This window comes from Vanessa atalanta, chromosome 17 (assembly GCF_905147765.1).
Source record: "Vanessa atalanta chromosome 17, ilVanAtal1.2, whole genome shotgun sequence".
NCBI lineage: Eukaryota > Metazoa > Arthropoda > Insecta > Lepidoptera > Nymphalidae > Vanessa > Vanessa atalanta.
Window position 1 is genome coordinate 8,732,982 of NC_061887.1, and position 27,306 is coordinate 8,760,287.

At 30.3% G+C, this 27,306-nt stretch overlaps 2 protein-coding genes across 4 annotated transcripts in view; one reads left to right on the forward strand and one right to left on the reverse strand.

Annotated features, from left to right (window-relative positions):
- The window catches only part of LOC125070225 (probable beta-hexosaminidase fdl), a 90,387-nt gene that overhangs the window by 25,092 nt on the left and 37,989 nt on the right, over nucleotides 1-27,306 (forward strand). Inside the window, exons 1-3 of one of the 3 annotated variants that reach the window (XM_047679990.1) lie at nucleotides 566-584; nucleotides 6,056-6,090; nucleotides 26,132-26,190. The gene's annotated coding sequence lies outside the window, so the exon portion shown is untranslated. Of the gene's footprint in view, nucleotides 1-565; nucleotides 585-6,055; nucleotides 6,091-26,131; nucleotides 26,191-27,306 lie in introns of those variants that run through there. The other 2 variants (XM_047679989.1, XM_047679992.1) reach the window with 2 other exon arrangements.
- Nucleotides 20,851-27,306, reverse strand: part of LOC125070227 — a 32,510-nt gene continuing 26,054 nt past the window's right edge. The window contains exons 4-5 of the mRNA XM_047679994.1: nucleotides 23,666-23,752; nucleotides 20,851-21,248 (exon numbers count right to left, since the gene is read on the reverse strand). Coding sequence (XP_047535950.1) covers nucleotides 21,147-21,248; nucleotides 23,666-23,752 — 189 coding nt within the window. The 3' untranslated portion in view covers nucleotides 20,851-21,146. The remainder of the gene's footprint in view (nucleotides 21,249-23,665; nucleotides 23,753-27,306) is intronic.

Below are 27,306 nucleotides of genomic sequence, written 5' to 3' on the forward strand. Positions count from 1 at the left end.
TTATATCGTTCTTAAGATCGTGTATCACACATAAATATCAAGTCATACAAGTATCAACATTGTGTGATATTTACAATTAAAATTAGTATATCTAAAGAAATGACTACAAAATTTCTTACCTTGAATTGTCACAAATCCGGTTATTTTTCAAACTAATCTCGTTACCTTGTATTTCAGGTTGTCAATGCAAATTGTGTTTTAAAAAAAAGTCAGATATTGGATTTCAAATTGACACTCTGTACACAAACGTCAGTACTTGAAATTTAGATTACACAACATCAACTTTTTCTCTCCTCTTAATACCTACTTTGAACATAATGTTACCTAAAAAGAGATATGGCAACATTTAAACGTCATTATTTTGAGCGCAAAAAAATGACAGCTATAGAATATCTTACGTAATTCAAATTCAAACAAAATACAGTATATTTAATTTGAGCGCAAAATTTAAGTATTAATCAAGTAACTATTATTACATTAATTATGCCGCGAAGCCCATGAGTTACTTATGATTGTTTCTAGAACAATGGCTTCATCTCTATCTCGCATTTTTGTGACGAAGTAAAGCAGCCTTGAAAATAAAGGTAACAAAATTATACGAGCTTCATTAAATTAATTCCTAAAAAAATATAGTTTGTCATTTCACCGCCTTCATTTTCTTTAAATTCGTTAAATAATAATCATAAATAAAAATATAACTGAAGCTATTTCTATATAGGTATTTATCAAACATTTAGTTTATTATCAAACATTTAGAGTAGGTATTTCAATTTAGTTACGCATTTATCACTTAAAAGTATCAAAATTCAACTTCACAGGACGAAGTATAAAAGCGTTTAAGTTGGAAAATTTAATTTCCTGTCAAATAGATATTCGTTCAGACATGTCTTTAATGAATTCGATACATTTTATACATTGTTAATGTATTTTTAATATTTCTAGCATTAAAATATTTTATCACAAAACGGGACCTCATTAGTATTGACATTTTATTATATTAATTCTTATATCACTTTAGATGACATTTAACCTTTCAACCAGTTTCCACGAGATTTTAAATTACGCTAAAATTAATGTCTTAGTAAATTATTGACAAAAAATTACTTTGATCAATGTTTTTAGTAAACATTTCTGCAAAAAATATTTATTTGGTCGAATGGAGTGCCAGTATTTAATAATTTGCTCAATGTTCATTAGTTTAAATCTGTACTAGGACCAATGAGTTTTTATATGCTTAATTAACGGTTATAATTTAATCCGTGCTCTACAAATGAAAAATTAAAAATCATGAGGTATAATAAATAATACAACTAGAATAGGAAAACTATACCTTCATGTGTCAGACAAAATTCAGTCAGTAATATATTTCAATTTAAATTAAATTATTATGAAACTAAAAATCGGTATTGCCAGGAGTATCATTATACCTACACGAGTCGAAAGATTCATTTCAAATAATGTTTAATTTTATCTCATGCATATCTTAGAACAATATAATATTTAAAGGATTTTACGAGTACAGACAATCGCTCTTGAAGGGAAACCCTTGTAAAACCATCTCATAAAACATTACACTGAATATTATGGAACGTTTGCCCTCAGAATATATTTTTTGCAGCTTAATTCCATTTGATGAAAGGCTTAGGCGGCTCTTGCCTATCGTTTTTTGGGGTGCTGCCACACTGGAGGTACCTATAAACTGTTTCAAAGATATTATTCAACATTAACTAAATTATGAAATCACTCGATTCGTAACATGTTTTCATCTCCAACCCCGAAGAAAACGCTGTAACGTTGTTGCATAAAGTCTTACAACTTTTAGTTTAAACTTTGGATCTATTTTCCGAGGTACATAATGTGTTTGATAACATTATATGTTATAACAAAACTCGAAAACATCTTATAATGTTTGCTGCAAATTGGTTAAAAAAATGTTCATGCTCACATTCTATAACTACAGTGTGGCAGTACCTTTAACGTTAGACACATGGAACTGACAAAAAATATATGTACGAATCCTTACCTACTTGTGTGTTGCTTAAGATTCCATTGTTTATTCATAGAATTTAATATTTTTCTCATGCTAGCATTTATATTGTTTTCAAGTAACTTAACTTTTTTGATACTTGATGCAATACATATTTGTATTCTAAAGTTTAATAATTGATATTTTTAAAGGTACAAAGTTATAGCAATATTTATTTATATAATATTGTTTCATTAAGAATAATATCCTGTTCATTATTTTGTTTAATTTAAGTGGTAACACTTGACTAGCTGCTGTCCATCGACATTGGCGCTGTCAAAAATATTAATCATGCCCTAAATAATAAAATCCCTGGGAATTAAGATGTTATTTTCCTTGTGCCTGGGTCGCTGTACACTGGGTCGCCTACCCTTCAATCAGAAACACAACAATAATAAGTATTGCTGTTTGGCGGTAGAAAATATGATGAGTGGGTGGTACATACTCAGACTTGTACAAAGCCTAGCCAGCAAGTAAAAGTGCATATCACGTCTTCATTATTCTAGATTCATTCTAGTTCAAGGTCATTCATTTAGTTAAAATTCAGATATATTAGGAAAAGCACGTAAACAATGGCTCTGCACCCGGTCTTTCTGTAAGAATCTGAGATCGCACTTGTCTGTCTGTCAATACTTAATAACTGTAACGATATCTTTGCAGTTGTCTAATTCTTCAGCCGCTGATACTTACATTACGGACAAGGCTTCACACTTAACGTAATTTTGGTGCGGTATTCCGGTATCTGAATTAAACATGTATATTATTATTGTTCCTCTTGCATATATCTATAGTGAGATATAACGTTATTAAAATCGATACGACAATAAAGTGAGGATTGACTCTTAAAATGAGCATGAATCTATTAAGTATCAAATAGCTCTCGCCTTCGGCAGTAAATACAGTAAGACCTTCGGTTCGGTGTATGAATGTGTGTGTAAATAACAATATCGTATTCACAATATTCCTCATAATTTAATTAAATGAATTAATATCCACATTTATAACTCGCTTTGATGTTCTCGGGACTCGATAATAATCGTGATATTTGACAAAGGTTGGTCTATTTGTATACTATTACCCGTATTAAGGCCTAAGGCTAGATGCATCCGGGCTCTCAGTGTATTGGCAATTTTCTATACCGATGCACAATACATTAAACGTAAGATGACATTTGGTTCATTCGCACAAACATGTCGGCAAAGTTTGAAATCAGATTACGTTTTGTCTTTTAAACTCTTTCTATAGTAAACTTTGTTATAAATTAATTTGCCGAGACGACCCGGTGATTGCAACACGTGATATATTCACGTATCATAAAAAGATTTTAGGTAAGCACTTCTGAATCAGCTTGTTCTGATTTGTGTACTTACAGTTCGTGTTGTACTCCGCAATAATCTGCTACGTGTATCTACCAAACCGTTTTCTCAAAAATTTTTTTTCTGTCAAGTAATACACCGAAATCCTGTAAAATTGATTGAAGCAGCTATAACAGATCCGTTAACAATCGCCGTCAAGTAGCGGAATAAAAGTAAAAATGTTTATATCTTGAAAACAATCGGCGCTCGTCATTCAGAAAACCTTTTCAGTATCAACTTTGGTGATAGATTAAAAAATCCTTTGTTTGTGAATGTGAACTAATGTGAACCTAGAACTGATTTCATTTTGGTACTTATCACACGCATGTGCTGCAAAATTAAACATAATATTTTGTACTAAATTTACCCAGATAGTTGATATAAATTTTTTACTAAAGGTCGTACGATGATTGACGAATTTGTTTGTGAAAACACCCAAATATACTAAATAGATATTTTGCGTGACCAAAGACATAAAAACAAGCATTTCATAGGACCAAAATGAATTAGTTTTCAAATGATTATGAAAAGTGTGCATAATTTCCAATATCTGAATATGAATTCGTATCCGAACAAACCAGCTTTAGAAATTGATCCCTCGGTTAGGGTGCTTCGAAGCGAGAACATGCCTGCGTCACACTTATAACATTCGTCTTTATTATACGTTTCTTCAATAATCTGGATATTAATATAATATAATTTCAAAATCAGGAATATTATTTTTTCAAATAGGTAATACAGTAATTTTAAATCCTCAAGTTCGGTTCAGTAGAAGAACTCGGTAATCTAAACTCAGTATTTTTCATAATTTATAAACTATTAAAATATATATTAAAATAATCGAATACTAACAGCAGTTTCTTTTATTTATCATCTACTAGCTGAATCTGCCGCCGTAAAAAAATTATAAAACTTTACTTAGCACACAAACCGTCACCCTCCGTTTTACCCCCTGGAGGCATGAATTAAAAGATTTCTTTCCCATGGCATATCTTCCCCCGGGACTTAAACTATCTTCGTACCAAATTTCACCTCAATCAGTTCGGCGCGGCGGATTTACTTTTGCATTTATAATATTGGTATAAATAAGATCTTGTAGGAAATAATGTGTCCCGTTATTAATATATATTGTAGACTACTGATTTTAAATTATTCATTGCTATATTTAGATTTATGCAAAATAATTATTACAGAATACTCGAAACGTTAGACAAATGTTATCGTTATTATAAAAACAGCGCAAATGTGTTAAACACCGCACGTGTTATTTTAGGTGGTCCTACAAGGCCCATGCCTACTGAGTCATTGTGACTAACATCCGGTTCGAAATTACATGCTTTTAATTTTCTGCTGATTAATCTCAGAATTTTAATAAATTTATAAAAAAATACAGCTTCTCAAATTCCTTATTTCTAGTTTTCTAGTTCTCTGACTGAGTCTCCACTTTGGTTTTGGTACACATTATGATTAACTATAATATATGTATATGTAATAAAGTGGGCGCAGTTGGTTAGTCTCCGTAAAAATGCCCGATGCGACTAATATTGCTTAGATGCGTGTTCGCCTTCTATATATTAAATAAGGCGTCATCTCAAGAAGAACTATTATTCCCCCATGCTTTTAAATAAATAAATTATACAATTATATAAGCTAATCCAATCAAAGTAGGAATAAAGATAAACAACCCTTAGATTTACATATTTCATGCGATTTGCTGATAGCTCAGCTGTATTATGCACTACTAACAGTTTTTGATAAATATGTATTTATTTATAATATAACACTGTTACACTAACTACTTATATCCACTTTAATTGTTCTTCCAAAGTTCCGATAACAGTTTCGTCTACGCTCAAAACTCATTTTTTTCGCAAACCCTTGATGAATATCATAGATTAATCAAGCTCTCGACCAATGTAATCGCGTCAATTCCCTGTCAAATGTCGTTTGACAACGAATTACTCGCAATAATATTATACAATATAATTTAGTGTTTCAAAAATCATTGTAGAATGCTAATACTTAACTTTAATAAATAAATAATTGAACATAACAATAGTCTTTATAGAATTTATCCACGTCTATTTCAAAACCATCCTTTTGTATTTGAAATGATGAATGTTCCTTACAAACTCGACAGTGGAATATTATTCTTTTACGACTGTGACCTCAAACGTCTTATTGTGTTTAATTTTCTTATCATTAGCCGATGACGTGTCCGTCAGGTGATTTTTGCCAATTGTAATGCCGAAATTACAAAAACTTTATTGTAAATATTAGTTTTCAATTTGTTAAAAAACAACCAAAAACTAGGTTTGTTGAGAACTGCTGTCTGTTGACGCTTCGTCGCCGAATGCTAATGCATTTTTCAGTGGCATTTCTCGCGTTTTTTATTTAATAAAAATTAGTAACAAAAAGGCAGATCTATAACACTTTTGTTGCTTCACTATAATATTCGTAGGCACCATTTGACTTTTATTTTTAATCAGTAAAATTATTTTTATGTTACAATTTAGAGAAATAAGATTAAATTAAAACACACAGCAGGATCAAACGGTAAATTAAAAAACCATATTTACATATTTTTGGGGATATAAAGTTATATTCATTCTTTATAAATATATCCAAAAAAATGTCTTTTGTCTTCGCTGCAATGTATCTTAATTTGTTTCAGATTGGATGCGTGTGTAATGTGACTCGTATGGAATAGTAAGTATGCTTCATTGACGCAATAAAGGCAATTGACGATGCCGCCACGAGCTGAATTTTGTAATAAAACTGATATGTAAAAAATCGTAATGCTGTTAGCGTTTAAATATAAATACATTGTAGGTCTGTTTCAAACCAAATATTAATGTAGCAGCTTCCCATTTTTTCATATATTTTGATTGTATACTAGATAAGTTCTGACTGCAGTTTAAGTTTCATAACAACACTGTTATCAATAGGTGCTAAAAGTATGTTATCAATAGGTGCTTAAATTAAGCAAATTGCGTGTATAGGTTATTTTAAACATGTCTTAATACACTGAAATTAAAAGCTAGGCCTACTATTCTTCGAAAACAAATTATTATATAATCTATGTTGATAATGTCAATTTATAGACAGATCAGTATTGTTGTTTTTTTTTCTAAATTTACGCAAGAGCTACTAATTCCATGATTGTGAAATGAACATAGGATAGTTATATATTGTATATGTAGCTTATATCAATGTTTCTGCAGAGACAATCATAATTTTGAAATAAACTATCCTAACACTAACAGACATATAATAAATTTTGTATAAAAAAATATCCTTAAATAATTCCGTAGATAGTCCCTATCGATTTATTTACAATTTATCTGCTTTAATCCGTAACAAAACAAACGATGTACATATTTCATTGTTAGAAAAAAAATGTTTTTTTTCCGAGAATATTATTATCGTGAGATATTAATATCGGTAGAACAATGATCGTGCTTAATTAATAAAAAAAATATCAAAGCATAAAATCCTTATTTTAGTCGCACTAGATCAGGACCCGTAGCTAGCATTAGCTAGCATAGCGTAGTATTAGCAAAAACACAAGGCCCCAGTACGCCCATTTATGTTTCACCCCACTGATCATTTATTTTTATTGTTAAACCGCAATGCTTTGAATTGCCGTCTTCTGGTATGAAGGGTGTATAAGGCAGTGAAACAGAAATATGGGACGTAACAAATTAAATACAGTTAGCAAGAATTAAAAAAAAAGGAAAACTGTGAATACTTATTATATAAATATCCTGTGTATTTAATATTATTTTTAAAAATGTTGCCATACAAAAAATATCGAAATTTTAACTGAAACTGAATCTATCCTTGAACATTTCAGAATAAAGTTCCCTTTAAAATAGTATTCCTAGCTCAGTTATTATAATACCAAATGTAATACCGCGAGGGGCTTTACCTGTTCAATTATTGTAATATATTTTTCAGCTCCATTCACTTGATTTTACATTTTAATAAGCAAAATTTTCACTAAACATACCTACTACTACTTTTGTTTTTATTTTAGAATTGAATATCAAACCGCCATTATAATTTTTTGTATTTTCATTAAATATATACACTACTCATCATATTTTCTACAGCCAAACCTAAGTTCAGTTTGCTTTGCGAAGTCCTACTTGAAGAGTGAATTAGCTGTGTTTTTATAAGAGGGAATTTAAGATCGTATAATAAAAAGTATCTACTTACTTTGGCTGTGTATATGTGGACAATACATTTCGTCTCTTGTTAAAATTAAATTAAAAAAGGCCGATATAATCTAACAAACACAGCTTAAACAATATGTCAGATGTTTCAAATAAGTGTACAGTCAAAACCAACAGTAAACGACGAAGTGCATTATTCAATTTAATTTAGTTTACTTGAAATCTTATTATAATAGCACGAATTCAAAAAAAATATGGCAATTGTTTTTGTAGTTAAATATTTTTAAATGTTCTTGAATAAATATACACGAAATAATAGTATAAATATTTCAAAACCAATATCGCATCGCGGAACTGAACCGTTCACAATGTTTGAATTGAAAAAGTTCGGGAGAGGTTCACAAATATTTTTATGAACGAGTTTTTTCATTTTGTGTTTTAAAATCGCCGGGAATTCGTACTACAGAAGATAAATAAAACATCCAAAAAATTAAAAAAAGAAACCCTTAAAATCTACCATATATTTATATTTTAAATTCTTAGTGCACCAAACACGTGGAAGCTACTGAACGTATCAATATAAATATGCTTATATCTATTCATGAACTTGTAACCACTTTCCTCTCTTGTCAAACCGTGTTAAAACACTTAAAATTTTAACAAAAAAAGAAAGTGACTTCAAAATTATTCTACAAATTTAAACGAATCCAAACGGGAAGTTAGTACTAATTCCAAAACAAAAAAAAAAATCAAAATCAATTTTCTTTTGTAGAGGCTGACCTCCCGTTTTTTTCAACTATAATAATTGGATTTCTATATATGAATATGAATTAACATTTCAAGACCCATACTATACAAATGTTTCTGACGCGTTAGACATCCCGAAAGTCGATTTTCCTTTCGTGGCGACGCAGCTTTATAATACAAAACTTAACACGTCGCGACGCTGCAATCAATATTAGGTATCAATCAATTAAATAACGATCAATCATTTGCAAAGCTACGCTTCGGAAATTAATTAAAGTGAAAATGGACATAATTAATTAGTTCAAAAATGTATTAATATTATGTGTTTATGTATAAATGTAACAAATACACAAGTATACGACACGTACACGGTATAGCTTTTTCATTTGTTTTGACAATTTAACATTTATCATGGTTTTCAAGAATGTAGTATTAAAGATAAAAAGCGTGGACTTTATTCATTGAGTTCTAGGCAGGATATATAAAAAATATATATGTTGTTTACTGACATACTCTGTAATTAAAATGGTGGAAAAGAGTAACTACGTTTCTTGCCGGTTATTCTCAGTAGAATCTAGTTTCTGAATAGGTGGTAGCTTTAAATTTAATTCAACAGTGTAACATGACGATCCAAAAGTGCTTTTATGAGCCTACTTGAATAAACAATATTTTGAATTAGATCGATCAAACATATAAATATTCTTCAACTGAAACTATACATAACTATAAAGTACATAATTATACCATTTTTTGTTTAAATGTCTCGTTTGTTTTGTACACACCTAAATTGTTTCGAAAATGATAAAAAAACGATCAACCTTGTCAATGGCAATGTTAAATTTTAAGTTATTTTTTAAAATATGTAGGTATGAGTGTGTACAATGTTCTTGAGTGATTAATTTTGACAAAAATATTGTCATTCCAGATATGATTGTTTTTTTAAGTATGACGTTATTTTCCCACGTTTTTGTTTATATTTGTTTTTTTATTGTTTCATAACTTGATGAAGATTTGATAAAATTATCCATAAGAAAAACATTAATTATATAATTAAAATCAACAAAAAAATTGCAAAAGTAACACACATACACAACATATTTTATTGGCGAATTCATTTCACGTATATTAATTACAATTAAGTATATTTTGTATTAGAAAGGAAGTACTTAGGTGCAGTTTCATATAAATATTGTTAAGACCTTGAAATGGAAACCGTGACAAATTTGCTTAGTCATTATCTTCATCATAAGATCTGCATGAAGTCCAAAGGCCTCCTGTGAGAATTTCCGATCGTCAGTCTTCACGTAAGTCCTGCACTAGACACATCCAACAATAGCGGTATGTTTTTATGATTAAATATTTATATACAAGATAATACAGATTAAATGATCTTCTTAATTAATTAAAGAAGGGGATTTTTTAAATCGAAACAATATAACTGAACTTAAATTTATTTCGATTTCCAAAATCGTTTGTTTTAAATAACACCATAGCTTATAACATTTTCGGTATCCAGATCCGGAGTGAATAACAACTTCATATTGGCAGGTAGGCATCATCACGAACAATAGACGCTGTGAAGTTCACTCGAGCTCCCCTCGGGCTTTAATACTAAGAGTATTGTGAAGAAACTGTACACCATACAATAATAATATAGGATAAATTTATTTTTATTTATAAAAAGGAAGTTTTATATATACCTATAGAAGCGCTTAATTCACCAAACAATAAACTTCTATCTATATAATTAATTAAATAATTTATACGTCTCTAGAATAAGTATCATTAGTTTTTAATCAATTATTGCTCTTTGAAACTCTGGTTGGTGGCTGTATAGCTTGAAGCTTTGCCTCATTTTTTTTAAATGTAATCTTAATAGAGTTTTAATTTTCAGAAAATTTGAAAAAAGAATATTATATTATGCTAATATTTTTTTAATGTATATTTTTATTATTCCGGTCATATTACACTTAGTATATATACCAAGTCCGAGACAAGACTTTCATCTGCTGTATAAGATGAAAGAGAAAATGCTATCGGAAAATTTTAAGCACCCTGCGAGTCTGCTTTTATACATCTTATACAAAAGAGGTACTTAATGTCCTTTCTTAAAAAAAATACTTGAAATCGTCGAATTTATATTGAGACCATAGACTCTGACAGAAGCCGCATGGAAAACGATAAAAAAAGTAATTTAACTTGACCCCTATACTATATTTGCTCTCATACATTTCAGAGGTCAAGATGTAGTAGAAAAACCTTTTAGAGATCTGTGGCTTTTGCAAACGAATCTTTAAGTAAAGTTTTAATCTAGATAAGTTTTGTCATTGCAAAGGTTTCAAACCAGCTAAGTGCTTTTCACGCTAATCTCAAACAAGATATAAGATAAAAAAACAATTACATTTAAATTTAAATGAAATAAACACAAGTGTCGTTGTTTTCTTTTTAAATTAAACGATGCTGTATTGTAACTATTTAATTAATCTATAATTGTATTCTTAATGTATTATAATTAAATAGTTTTTTTTAAATATGATTTTATATGCGTAAAAATCAAAATTTTCAAAAATATATATTCAGTAATAGAAAAAGTTACACTAATAATACGGGTTTGTTGGTCTTGTGGCTGTGTACTTAATTACTTATTTTTTATAATATTCAATATAAAGTTCAATCATAAATTATCATCTTGATAGCTTAAGAAAAAATGTGTTCATTTCCTAATTGTTCTCAATGTATTTTCAGTTTAATGTCTTATAATCTTTTTTCTTTATGACATAGGTAGGCAGTCTCATAATTGACGCCGAATTAAATTAATCATTCCCTACATCGTCAATGCGCCATTGAAATTGGAAACTAAGATGTTATGTCCCTTATGCCTGTAAACATAGGCTTACCCTCCCTTCAAAATCGCAACGCAACAATACTAAGTATTTCTGCTTGGCGGAATAATATATAACAAGAAATATTTCAATATTTGAAAGTGGTTAGAACGCGTGCATCTTAACCGATGATTTCGGGTTCAACCCCAGGCAGGCACCACTGAATATTCATGTGCTCAATTTGTGTTTATAATTCATTTCGTGCTCGGCGGTGAAGGAAAACATCGTGAGGAAACCTGCATGTGTCTAATTTCAAAGAAATTCTGCCACATGTGTATTCCACCAACTCGCATTGGAGAAGCGTGGTAGAATATGCTCCAAACCTTCTCCTGAAAGGGAGAGGAGGCCTTTAGCCCAGCAGTGGGAAAATTTACAGGCTGCTAATGCTAAAAAAAAATTACAATTATTATGTTGAGTTCTTGAACTATTGACACAGTAGCATACAATATTATTGATAGGATTGGCAACTAAACAATCACTTGTCTTCAAATGAGTCTTTATTTTTTTGGTCGACATTTCCTAATACAACATAAAATTAAATTAAATCAAGTTTATTCTATTATAATAGAAGAAATATTGTATAAGATCTTTGTATAAAGAATAAAGTCACTTTAAGGGCTCCAAACTTTCTCATAAACAGGAAAGAAGTGCTTTGCCTACCAGCGAGACATTTACAATTAGCATTTGGACTAGTATTTAGTTTCAGCAACATTAAAAATAACCATAAGACAGAAAACGTGAGATAGATGAATAGATTTTTAAATTGCTGATAACACGTAATTTTTTTCAAAAACATTTCTTTATTTAAAAATTATTCGGCGTAAGCCCAAATTTAAACTGCTGTTGCGATTCTGTAAGAATTCACTTTGTATCTCACTCGTGAAATCTGGACTGATCGCGATAAGCTATTTGATACCAATAATTTTTTTAATTATTATCGTCATTCTGACTTTCCACGCTCGTGTTCTTTGGTAAGTTTCGAGTTATACCCCTCAGTACGAAGTTGTGTGGCGTAGTTTAAATATTTATTTATTTATATTTTTAATATTTATTTGTTGTGGTTAGAAGAAACTCGATCATATATGATATCGATATGATGTGGATGTTTTACTAATTACTACTGTTTAAATGAACGACGTAATTTTATATTCCGACGTTACACTTTTTATTTTTCTTTAATATAGAAGACGAGGCGTGTATATTCCATGTGCTTTTGCACACTGGCTTATACAAATCATTGCAGTTTACCCGTAATTATAATACAGCGTTGACAAATGTTTCGTATTCAAAATCAATCAAAGCAACGACCAAATGTTATGATCACACAGATTCCTCTGGCGTTCAAAGCTTTGCCGCGCACTAAACCCACCTTACATTTGATTAGAAAGCTGTTCGAGCAGAAATCTTAGACATACCTAGAAACAATGGCCTATTTTAATTGCTCTAATCGCATTTGATAACTACGGCCGAAAATTCAGGTGTAAATATAAAGCCACTGTTAACTTAAATAAATTATGAAATATAGTTTTATAATATAAAATTAGACTTACATTTTATTTTACACACAAGTAAACGAGAGATTTGAAAACCGTTTGAAGAAGTCTTTAGTAAGTCAGTATGTTTGTTATGTTAGTTAAAATAATATGTATTACTTTAAGGAATAAGTGCTATGTTTTCTGAGGCACCCTTTGGCGCTACTAGCGAATGAAGGCTGTTTGTAAAAGTATCATGATATTACAAATAAAATTAGTGAGTATCTGCAATGAAAGGTCGCAAACAGTAAGTTTTCAGTATAATTTTCTAGATACGTAACTCCGTGAATTCAAGAGCGATAGCCCGTCATTGCGTGATTTCTAGCCGTGTTGTGACAGAATGGGATACAAGTTGAACATGACATCTTAAGCTATACTTAAATTAACTTAGTGTTACTTTACTATTTACATTGAAACTTTTGGGTCGTATGTTCGATTCACATATGCAAATTAATTAAAATAAATTAAATTAATTTAAGAAACGAAACTATTTATTAACAATTCGATGGTTCCACGGTTTATATTCATAACGCTCACAAAACTGCCCCATTTAATGCTTGAAGCACACGCTCCGTCCTTTCTTATTCTCAAACTTATTTTCACGTGCCTTGGTTGAGCGTTTACTGAGCGCTTATTATTATATCTTCAAGGTTTTCTTGATATCTTTGAATACATTCGAGCGCATACACGATTATTATATTTTTTACTTTTTCATAAATTATTTTTTATCTGTTTCAGATAATATAGTTCAGTTAAATAGTTAATACGAATGTCGGAATTGTTAAATGTGTTATATGTCATAAAACCAGATAACATTTTATCAGACAGTTTTTAATAAAAAAAATCGAATATAACTTACCTATTACTAAAGTCAACCTCGCCATTCTCGACTATGTCGCTTACACGTTTCTGAGTGCAATGTGCACGTAAAAACAAAAAAAAATTTGAAAATAAAAGATACACCGTTGTTTCTGCGTTAATTGCGCAATATCCCGAAGTCACCGGAAATAAAAGCCACACGGTGTATGCTATACCATCGTAAAACAACCAATACCATAGTGAAACCACGATCAATAACTATACAGCAATTTTCGAAATCACCACGAACAATCATGTAAATAGATACGAAAATTAAGAATAAATAATTTTATTAAGCCTTATAATAACCGATAATACTTAGAAGGTTTTAAGAGTACGATGTGATTTAATTAGAACCACAAAGAGCTTACTGGGAGTTTCGTTCTTAGCACTCCACTCGACGTCGCATCAAGACAACTTCCGAGTCCCCTAAAGTACTCGTATAAAGGTAATAAAAAGCCAAGACCAGATTGAAGTGGGCAGCATAAATAGCACAAGTTTTTATTTGGCTTTAAAATGTTCCCGATAGTCAGTTGAAAGCGGTTTATAACTTGAAAGAATTGGCTTCGTTGATGGATGATGAAATGGCGGTTTGGCGGAGTACATTAGCAGATCAAACGAAGCTAAGTTAAATAGTAATGGCCAACTAATTTATGAGTTTTTATTTGCTGTTTTAAAGGTCGGTTTTATATTTAATGATGGTTTTTCTTTTAATCTAGGTATGAGATATTACTGTAAGGATATTCATGTCGAAATATTTATCGTTGGAATAAATTCGTATATAATTACATTAAAGCAATTTGGGAATACTCTTGAAGTTGAGGCGTCAATTATTACATGACTAAAACTAATTGATATTATTTTTAATCTATACAAAATATCAATATTGAAATGTTCTCAAACAGTATTCTAAATAAAAAACATTATACATTAAATACTTCGTTAATCACCATAGAGGAATATTGATTTAGTCTGTGATTCAACAATTTGTATCCGTATCGTTGGATAGGAATGTGAAACACCTCGTTGTGTTTCGAGTTCAGTAGTGTGTGAAGATGTAGACATCGTTCTCCAACAGATAATATATCTGCTAGTGATGGACCAATTTTATTTAATTGTCATGTCAGTGTCGTACTATAATAATGTTATCGAAAAATCGAACCGGTGGCTCGGATAATAATTAATTTAATCATCTAAAATGACGTTTAAATAGTACTTGTAAGAGCCTACTAGAATAAAATATATATTTAGGATTATTATTTAACACAAGCTGTGCTCGCGCCTTCGTGCGTGTTTGAATTTAACAAAAACGTTATTGTTATAGCCTAAGTTATTTCTTATTACATCAGCTATCTACCAATGAAAGTCCCGTCAAAATCCAGTGATAAGCCGGAACAAACACAGACACAAAATTGAAAAAATGTTCTTTTGATATATATACACGATATATATGCATTTAGTAAATAGCGCTTATTTTAATATTACAAACAGACATTCCAATTTTATTATATGTATAGATAATTCTTTATATTTTTATCATGGCACTTATAAAACAAACTTGGCGGAGTGCGAAACGCGCGCCTCAATGGGCTCCACGGCGCTAGTTCAAGTGGATCATTCATTAAAATGTCATCAAATTATTTTTTTTGTAAATTAATTTGATTTCAATATAACGAACTTTTTTTTAGGAATATAAATAAAAATTATAGGATTCATTTTATGGTTGTGCTGTAAACTGTATGGACCTACGGCCTCATATTAAATTCTTTATATATTTAAGGGCTCAGTTCCAAAACACTCTACACTAAAGGGGTTACAAGTACACCTTACCTTAACTTAGAACGGAAATCCGATTTATAAGTTGTTTACCTTTAGTGAAAACAATGCTTTTAATACAAATAAAAAAAAAATTAGCATATTTAGTGCAACTAAAACCGTCGACAGACATCTGCCATCTTTTATATACTAAAACTTCCGAAACGCGCATCTCATGGTATAACTTTTATGTATTAAGTAAATTGATTTATTCGTTCTTAATAGCCTCCTCATTTATTAATATGCATCAGTACGTAGTAATATAAATATTTGAGTATTAATCCGTGAAAGTGTAAGTAATAATTACGTATTAATTATTTAATACGTATAACTACCATCAGTACAATTATGCGTGCAAATGGAAATGTCGTTATTTTGTCGTTTCAGCGGTTGAATAATATTTGTAAACAATAAAGGAATGTTAACGCTTTTTAATGAAACGAGATAAAATTTGTTGAATCAAGACCAAACATTCATATATACTTATGCACACGAGTAAATCCTGTTAAATAGTATCGAAATTAACTAATCTCAAATATATATCTCAAATAGATTTTCAGTATATAGCGATATCCTATTTTATATTTTAAAATGTAGTCTGGCAAAGTTAGTGAAAATTATAAAAAAGTTAATTACAAATCAAGTAGGTAACTAAGTGCTAAAAAATGTACCAAAAACAAAATCTTGGCTGCATGCACTTAGAGCTTTATTAATGTTGATGACATTTTGTTATTTTCTTACCAATTAGAGATTTTTTAGAGCAAGATCTAGTAGTAGTGCTATAAAGAAGAGGTTGGTTATCGAATTGATATTCCACAATCCATCTAATATTATTTTATTGAACGGTTGCGTAATTTGAAAAGAAGCATATTACTTTTATTATACTTTTTCTTTATTTTGCTTCTTGATGTGCAAATTACAAACATTTTTTTTATAAATAAATGAAGAAAATTCGAACCTTATAAATATAAATACAACAAAATACGCAGTAATTAAAAGTGATCTATCTATAAAATTAGTCGTTTTTCGTGTGTGATCTAGAAAATTTTCACTCATTCGTAAATATATCGGAAGAAATCTAACCCTTATTGTGTAAGTATTACGGCTTACAATCCCATTTGTCATTGACATGTAAAACGAGAGAACTCTTTAATATAATGATGCAAGGATGTAAATCGCAATTCCGTTATCTCTTACATAAATTAAGTAACACCTGATTTAACGTGGAGTTTTCTTTAATGTTTAAACTAGAGAAGAATTTTTATAGGTATTAATATCCTATGAGGATTCAGACGTAAATTAAAATAAATTATAAAGTAATGTGATTTTAATTAATCACGTATTCAGTGGTAGAACATCGTGAGGTGTGCGTTGCATGATATTCTGCCATATAAATCACGTGGAAGAATATCACTGATAGAATTAGTTCCAAATTTAAACTAAAATAGAAAATAAGTTTTATTAAGGTACAAGATCTTTCCACTGCATTGAGACAGTCAAGAGTTATCACTTAGTTTTTTAGTTATATAGTATATACATACAATATATAATAGTAATCAATTAATACATTATCTACAATCACATAAGACAAAATTACACTCAGCCAAGTTTGTTCAATTCCTCAAAGTAAAGTTCATAATTGTTTACGATTTTCAACGTAAGAAATTGCCTGGAGGCGATCATTTCATTCCAAGGTTTACTATCTATACAAATATTATAAATGTAAAAGTACCCCTGTCTTTCTTCTGTCTGTCTGTTATGCTTCCCGGCTAAACCACTGAACCGAATAAAATCACATTGGTATGAAGGAAGATTGAACCCTAACAAAGGATATAACCTTTGAAGACTAAACTAAAATATCGATGTATGTGTATATGTTGTTTAAAATCAACAAAATTTAAGTAAAAACACCAACGTTTTTAATTTTTCTGGGATTCTGCTATCACATTTCCCCACGAAATTTACTCGTTCTGACTATGCAGCCGAGTAAAAGGCGTAATAATTTTGTCTTTGTATAAATGTTATGCGTATTACAATGTCTGCCAAATTCGTTTATATTTTTCTATTGGACAACATAAAAAGAACTGTCAATGTTTTTATTTCTTTGTATTTATACCTTGAGATAACTTTAAATTGACTAGGCTACCGATTGTGCGAACAACCCTCTTCAACAGAACAAATATCGTTCAGATATCGAGTACATTTCCTCAAAGGAGAACGCTGTAAGAGATACTCGTCGGTTTTACCTTGTCTTTTTAACAGATTTTAAAATAAACTTAAATCAATATTAATAAAAACAAATCGTAACAATTTACTTATTGGATAAATAAGCTTGGAATCTAAATTATCATTAGTTCAAAGTATGATGGAAACTCAATTCAAATCTGGTAAATCCAAAAGAAAATAAAAAATATAGCTCGGAAGGTATTGTAATTTTAAAAAAATATACAAATCGAAAGAGGTTTGATTAAAAAAAAAAACAAATATTTTTCAATACATTTTTAATTATTTCACGTGTATAATAATAACCTTATAAATTGTAGGCTGTGCGATCATTCCCTAATTATTATATAAGCATATATTATTTTATATAAAAGAACCCACATCGGCGTATGGTCATAGTTAAAATATGATTCATCACAGTCCACATCTAGTCACACCATTTAATCCTTATTTGACACCATAAGACGGGTAATTTTTTAAACTGGTTTCCCACGGCTTGTGATTTCACGGGTTTACGCGCCGTGGGAATCGTATTGCTCTTGCTGGCCCGTCAAATCCACCAACAGTAGCTTCAAAGGCCGTGGGAATTCACCCTATGGCATTAGTATATAATGTGTGATATACTCTATCGAGTCAAATCTTGAGTGCGATCCATGGGCTCGGAGCTGGAGTGTTTAACAATGGACGAAACTTTAGCCGAAACGTAACCATTCCGATATGGGTTCTCAATAATGATGTACATTCTGTTACACACAATCTATAAACAAATTAGACACAACTAAACGACTTCCTATCCTTTTAAACTTTATATAAAGGAAAGAGACGGCAATGTTTTTATTGCTATCTTTATACAGTTTAAAGATTGTGTACAACGGTATCGCCACCACTATCAAACATCCAGTTGTAACAATTATTGTAATACAATTGTCATTTCTAAAAATATTTAAATCCATAACACATTAAGCAAAAAAATTACGATTCCCATATTACAACTGACGCCTTACTCTACATTTTAACATAAATTATTCTATATGTGATCTTATCCTAGTCATAAGACATCTGAACAATATTACAAAGGCCACTCATCAAATACGAAAACCGCTTAAAATAATAATAAACTACTATCGAGTTTATTAGTCTTAGTTATTTAATATTGTTATTTGGTATCGATTCATTCCAATATATTCGTGGGGTTATGACGTCATTGATCTAAGTAATACGTTCTAAGAATTATTAGTTCTAGTAATCATATATAAAATCGAGTTATACTGTGTACCATATAGGTAATTACATTCCAGAGTAATGTAATGAAGTATTACTCGCTAACTTACATTACTCTGTAACGGATTTTAAAAAAAGGCGTTGTTAACAAAATAACTATAAACTTTTTAAACTATTTCATATTTATTACACATATTCTATATCTATGTATATTGTAGCTGAAAATACAGAGTAAAAATTCATTTATTATTATTTGCAAGCAATCTGAGGCATTGTAAAGTTTTATTTTTACATACATATATCTTAATTCTTTCCTTCCTTAACAAGCCAAGCGTGAATCGCTGTCGCTGTTCACGTTTGTGGAATTTCCTCTACGCCAAACACGAGAATGTAATGTTACAGGAAGGACTGTTTCTTGACAGGAATTTGGGAAGCGAATGTTACATATAATAAATATACCTAAAAGCTTTACAATTGACATTACTTTATACATAATCATGAAAAAAAACGGAACCGACATAAAATAAACAAAATAATAATAATTATTGATTGAAATCATTTTTTAATCTGTCACTGAATGCAGATCACATTATTGTCCTTTTTTAAATTAAATTAGTTATGAATTTTATTAAAAAAAAATTAAAACATAATTTATTATAGCTGATATGTTTCATCTTATTTGTGTCCCTTATATTATATACATATAAATATACGGATTACCTATACTAATGACTATGTACTAATTATATATGGTGGTTGTATATAAAAGGCTCAACGAGTCGTACATTATGTTAATAAGTAATAGGTATTATATATTAGCAGATAATGAGATTAATAATACATTATTATAGTATACAATACCAGAACAAAGTTTATGATTTAGAAACATATTATAATTACGGAAATGTATAGATTTTCAAATCAGAAATAAAACTTTTGCCAGGTAATTTTAAACTCATCGCATTCCGTGTGTTTCATTGTATATATGTGGGTTAGGTCATTAATAGGGGATGTCAATTGACAACAAAACGCGATTGTGCAATTGGCACGCTTTGACAGAGTCTAACCAGATATTTGTACGTCGATAAAAAGGGAGATCGCGGTTACTACAATCAATTAACAATTCGTTTTATATCAGAAATGTCATGCTAAACGCTATTTGTTAAGTCAAAAGAATACAAGTCTTGTATTGATTTTAGTGTTGTATTTTAGTTGTATATATCTCACTGATTATTTATGTGACAAAATTATTTAAAAAATAAGCATTTTGATAAATCAATATAACATATAATTCATATTTTAAAATAAATATTTCAATGTGACATAAAATTGTATTAATAATAATAATCAAAGAGAATTTCAACAAGCTAGCACGTTCAGAAATATATTTTAAATATATCAAAACATGTTACGAAGAGTCAACATATCCGTAGATGTATAAAGGTGAATGAATAGAAAATACAAATGTCATTATGAAACTTCCGAAAAAGTCCCATCTTCAAACTATTCCAACAATGAAGCCAAAATTCATACCGCTACGGACTATTGTAATATCAAATAAAAATACTTTTAATGATGTCAAGCGTTCCGTGTGAGAGCACTTCCCATACAAAACCGCAAAACAGAAATACTAGAAATCAAACGTATTTAATACGGGAAACTTGAATTAAATAACAATACACAAATCACTGTTGGATATGGAAATGCACAGTACACTGCAAAAGCAAAAGGTAGTAAGTGAAACGGTCGTTTTTCCTAGGAAAATACATAGCTTATATAGGAAAATATATAATGATATTAAATGGCAAAATATTGAATGGCTAACTAAACTCGCCTGAGACATATATATTATTGTTTTCTTTAAAAACAATAATTTTCTCTAAAATGCAACATAATTAAATTATAACAAAGTTTCACAACTAGCTATTTTATGCGAATCGGGAATAACAAATATATAAATATATGTATGTATATATTAATAGTCCTAAAAAAATAAATTATAAATCACGAAAGTCCAAAGAAAAACAATACAATATGTAGCAATATTAATAAAATCACTTGTTTTCAACAATCTGAACAATTATTGAATAGTTCGAAACTATTGCGTCACAAATATTAATTCCGCTCTATAGGAAATCATTGAAATAAATCCTCTGATTTATAATAATATGATTATGTTTCTTTAATTATATTTATTTATCGCATAAATGATCACAAGCATGGCTCCAATTAATAAATATATACCTAATATTATTTTGGTCATAAGTAGCGTTGGTATTCAGGGACAATAGGTCTGAAGCAAGTATTTATTATAATTTAGTATCACGTAGTAGCACTGCCGCCTCGTATGATGGTAGACCACTATCGCCTTTTGTCGGCTTGCATTTTGAACACGGCTCCGATAATACTTCCTGCACAGAAATATAACCTTAATAAACATTCTCTTATTTAATAATAATAATAATTTATTGATGCAAAAGTAAACAAAAGTAGCTTATATATACGAATTTACAAAATAAGTATGACTATTGTTAAATATTACTATTAGATAAGTACTCTATTTACATGTGGTTTGGTACTTAAAAAGAGTAAAACCTAATTTTTTATGGCATTGGTTGGCTGACGATCATATGGGCCACCTGATGGTAAGTGGCCAACACCACCCATTGAAAAAGGCGCTGTAAGAAATATTAACCATTCTTTACATCACCTATGCGCCAACAATCTCGGGAACTAAGATGTTATCTCCCTTGTGTCAGTGATTACACTGGCTCACTCAAATTATTATCCTATATGGGTTATTTAGATAACCTGTGTTAAGAATAATTCTCTTATTTAATTATAAGTCATGATTATTAAAGTCAATGTCAAACATCTTTATTTAATATAGACTACACTTGCTTATTGATTGTCAAAAATGTCCTACTGGTCCAGAAATAGACACCTCAGACCTGAGATGAACTGGTGAAAGAATATTTACGGATGTTTTTTTAATGACATATTTTGCAATTATTGTCTCCATTCAATAATATATAATTGTATAATATATATAATTTATCAAAATTATTGTACCCCTTCCCAAATTAGTTTTACAACCAGATCGCTGTTTTAGCGATAAGGCCGCTTGTTGCATTCATGCAACTTTTAATATGAATCCTTAGGTATAATGTTGTATTAGGTGTTGTTGCAATAAAACATAAATAAATAAAAAATAATAATAGGCATATTTCCGTTATTTGAAACAGCCTGGTGGCGATCGTGTACTTCCCAAGGTGTGCAATACTAACACTGTTTAAAATTCTACAATTGAATATTTTTGAACTTTTTCTGAATTTAAAAAATATATTTCTCTTAATATTAAAGAATTTGTCTAGTCTAAAAATTAACTGTATAAATTTGTAACTGTCCAAAATAATTGTATGATTTTAAGAGAGAAAGGTGTTAATGTTACCGGGTAATTATAATACCGTTACTTTATATTAATTCTAGCGATATTATAAACTGACGTTGAACTGTGAACGGATTACAATTCACAATAACGGACCAATTTAATTTTAATCATAAATATACTAAGCGTTCTTGGCGACTAATTTGACGCAAATGATAAATTTATTGCTGTTGTAAATCCCGTAATTATCAATAAAGATACCTTTATCAGTATCCTAGTTCCAAGCTCTATATCTGTTATCTCTATGAAACACTGGTTTAATCGAAATAAGGTAACAATCGTATAGATTGAGTTACTTTTACACGTATTTTAACTTTTAATCTCACGTTTTTTATTTTATATTCTCTATAAAAAGGCGTTTCCTCCACATGAATCGAAATCGAGTGACTCGTCGGTGCCCAAGACGCCAAGCACGCTATAGTACACCAAAATACCCACTAAAAAACCACCGGTACACGTCTCTGGTGGGCGTCACAGGATCGCTTTCGCATGCTACCGCGACGGAAAGTCAGATTAACCTAAACTAACATAAAAAAGTTTATAAACTTTTATAATTGGACGCGTATTAATTACATACAGTAAATTAACAGTTACTATTTTACTTATGAAACGTACTATTTACGAACAGTTTACAATCTAACTAGACTTGTTATAATGTACCGGTATTAGCTATTACAATATATTACGACTAATACATTGTGATACACGTTTCTCGGCTTAGTATTTACGGTCTATATACTAATTGTAAATATAAAAATGATCGTCAAATTAAACAACGTTTAATGAATGTAAACAGAAAATTTAAAATTGGAATTAGTAAAAAACCTCTATATGTATATAAGTAACAAAACGCGGTGCATATTGTTCATGTAAATAATATATCAACTTTGACCGCAATCGATTTAAAGGTATTGAAGTTCTACTAGTGGTAAGTTATAACAAAGTGGACAGAATAAAAAACCTTCTCAATGATATATATCTGCAAACTATCATAGTGATAACGATGTCGAAGTACCGATGAAGATCAGTGGCGTAGCTAGGTAGACAAGGGCCCCGGTGCATAGGAAAACACTTTTCACCCCCTCTTTAACTTATATTGCCCCTCAAAATTATAGATAGGATCAAAAAAAAAATGTGAGCAGAGTCGAGGTTTTCTATCTTCAAGAGCTGGCGAATTGGCGATGAAATGTTTAATATTACTTACGGCGCTAATGTCTACACGCGGTGGTGACCACTTACAATCAGATGGCCCATTTGCCCTTACATATGTATATTTTTAGGTTACAGTTCAGTTATCAATTAATATATGTGTTATTATACATTTAGATTATTCTTTATGTATTTAATTTAATCTCAACATTAATATTATAACAGATATACCTGTAGAATGTCTTCTTTAATCACTGATGGTCCCTCGACGACCGTCTCATACGCCGGCGGGGGCCCGGGCATTTCGTCAAGGAATTGCTGCAAAATAAATATTACTTAGTTTACCTAAAATGAGTAAGAAAAGGAAGTGATTATTTATAATGTGTACATTCTTTAATATACAGTGACATAAGACCTTTGCTCGAATCTAAATAGGTTAAACCTCATTATGACATAAATATTCGAACATTAGTTGTCTCGTAGTGACAGAGTTGTATCTGCTATACAAGTTGTTGCATAGCTAGAACAAATTCACAATCAATGCATTTCTGACACACGTATTGTTAATATCTGTGGATGTGTCACTCCAGGTGGGCTAATGCCTGCTCTTAATATTATTTCACGCTTTGACAACTGACATTGCCATCTTTCTGCTCTTATTTTTAATCTAGCATTTGTCCAGCAATTATTCAAGTTATCATAGTTAGCAAGCATATAACGAAGATAAATTAGAAATCGTTGCACATTTTCAACGGTTAACCAACCGCTAAAAGGCACTAATTGTTTTGCTGTATTCCAGTTTTAATGGTCAAATAATAAGACATAAAGTTAAACACACACACTTAGATATGTTAAGGACACACACACACACTTAGATATGTTAAGGACACACACACACTCGCACTACACACGTAGATCTCGGTTGACAGCGCTTGTTTTTGGGCGTAGTCGACCACGTAGAATTGCCTTTTTCTCTTACCCTTGCATACCCAAAATCGAACTCGTGTTCACAATTGTCGCTTTTTTGTAAGGAAGCTGGTTCAAATGGCTGAACCGTGAGATCATCAAAAATTAATATTAAAATAAGTATACTTTCTTCAAGTAGGCTTTTACAAGCACTTTTGAATCGTCATTTAACAAACTATATTAAGTGAAGCAACCACAGGTTTGTGATCTGTGGGTTATGACTGGTGATGACAGTGACTCGAATTAACTAAGTACCTACAAGCAAAAAATAGAAGTTTTTTTTTATATTTCTACGAACGAGTATCGAATGAACTGCGATGACACATAAACTGTAATCTTTTTTCAACGTGTCTGATGTTTGAGATAATTATTCGTAGATTTCATCAGAGCACTACAAATAAACTACGATTGATATATAACTAGCTACACGACCCGGCTTCGCATGGGTAACATCAACATCATAAATCTATAGGATTTTTAATCAATGAGATATAAGTATTCACAATTTTAAATCATGCGTCTTATCACAGATTTTCCACTAAGTATCTTGTAATATTAGCGTCAAAAGCGCAGTGGTTTACGTGCCGCCTAGTAGGATATAAGATGGTGGATGGATGGATATAAGATTAAGCTTAATTGGGGCAAATAGGAGTATTAGTACTTGAAATGACGCATTGCTAATATCCCCTTAAAATATATAGATATATATATATATCTAAACTATGTACTAATAAATGCAACGGGTCCGAATTCCAAAATGTAACAGTCAATATTTACCTGCATAAAACGATCAAAATGAATACATTAATTATTTCCATAAGAACTATAATTAACTTTAACTCAAGTTGATACTGTGATTTATCTGTGTGATATTTTGGAAACCTATAAATCTCTAATATAAACTTTTCGTGTATCTGTCACAGCCAACTAGTTTAATTAACAGCTAAGCCTTACTAAACGGCACCGTTCAACGAATAAAAATACTTAAATTGCTTAAGTTAGGTTAGAACGAAATTAATAGATTGAATAAAATTTTATAAACTAAAGTTTCAGGAGAGAGTAAAGCAAATTATCCTATTCTATAAACGGAAGACGTATCGCCTGAATGTCATACGGGCTGATGATTGAACGGCACCGCTTATTAAAAAAACATAGGCTGTCAATTGAATGGCTAACTAAACTAGTCTGAGACTAGTCTGGTCCAAAATGTTTCTCTAAGTTGCAACAAAATAACATACTGTTAAACTCATGGCTGTCTTGAAACTAAAAATTAAATTATAAGAAAGTTTCATAGCTATCGGATTAGCTACTCTTTTGTGATTGGAAAACAAACAAACAAAAGTCACGTTTTTATAATATACTAGCTTAATCTGCCGCTTTACCCATCGTCACCCCCAATTCAACCCCTAAGGAAAGTCATAGTCTATTTTTACAATTCACCCAGGGAGAAATAAAAAAGTAGGCTATGTTTTTCCCCGGGACTCAAAAAACTTAATACCAAATTTCATCTACATCGGTTCAGGGGTTTAAGCGTGAAGAGTTAGTATATCATTAACAATAACACATGTTATTAGTTGAGTTTATTATCAGTATGATAACGAAATCAACTGTAAATCATACCTATACACGAAGATTATTTAATTTGTTATTTATAGTGTTTTCTCTGACACGAATTACAAAACGAACGTTATTTTTCTTTACGTGTAAAATATATATTTTTTTTTGTTTCAGATGATCGTATGTTTAAAATCTCGCAACGGAAAACATTCGTGACTTATCATTCTGTAATGGTGAGTAACATATTAAAACAAATATTGTAAAAAGAGTCTAATGCGGGATTATCTATAATAATCAGCGCATCTGTGCGACGAAGCAAAATAATTACTACGAGTACAAAGACGCCACTAAGAATGAATACGCTCGAGTCACGGAAGCGTTTGCTTCGCATAGTTGAGCTGATTCGCCTGATATCTATATTTAATAAATACTTCTTTTATTATTAAAAAATACAGATTATATTTAACTATGGTACTCTGAATATTTCAAAATAAACAAATAGAATTAAGAATGACATTTATACGCGATATATTTCTTTTAGTTAACTTTTATATATTATAAATCCAAATAAAATAATTCATCTCTATGTCAGAATTATTCATTTTATGCCATCTTGCCATTAGTTCATTTTTTATCGTGTAAGTGATAGGTATATAAAGTTCGTAGAAATAGCTAAAGCTGATTGAATCGTTTTTTTTTTGTATTTCGTTGTAAAATAATTATAAATTTTTATTAAACACTTTTAGAATCACTTACGCAATATTTGAATTGTCGTTTTATTATATAAAAAGTGCTATATAATAATAAAAAAAATACGAAAATAATAAGTAATATTCTTTACAACAGATAAAACACAGTTAAATCAAATATATATGCGTTGTACAAATTTTGTGGTACAATAGATCGATGTCGTGTTTTGTTTTAGGTATTCCAGACACGACACGGTAAATGACTTCTACACTGTAATTACAGCCACCTATCATAGCGTGCATCTTGTGTTTACATTCTGTCGATGCGATACACATACAATATTTATTATTTACATTTACGGCTTATTGTCTAACGCCATTGATGTTGATAGTTGCCCTATTGAAGTGAAATAAATTACACCCATTCGTTGTACTCATTCTTTACTAAACACAAAGTATTGACAACTAAAATAAATATACAATAATACATCAATAGATCACAGTGTAAAATGTTGGTCATGCTTTCGAGCCTCGATATTGATATATATTTTGAGATATTGATTTTGGAGATAGGAGTTTTCAATGAACGAATGGATGAATGAACCAGCTTTCCGGTCCACGATTGAGACACTATTCGTGAACGGGGAGCTGGTTCATAAG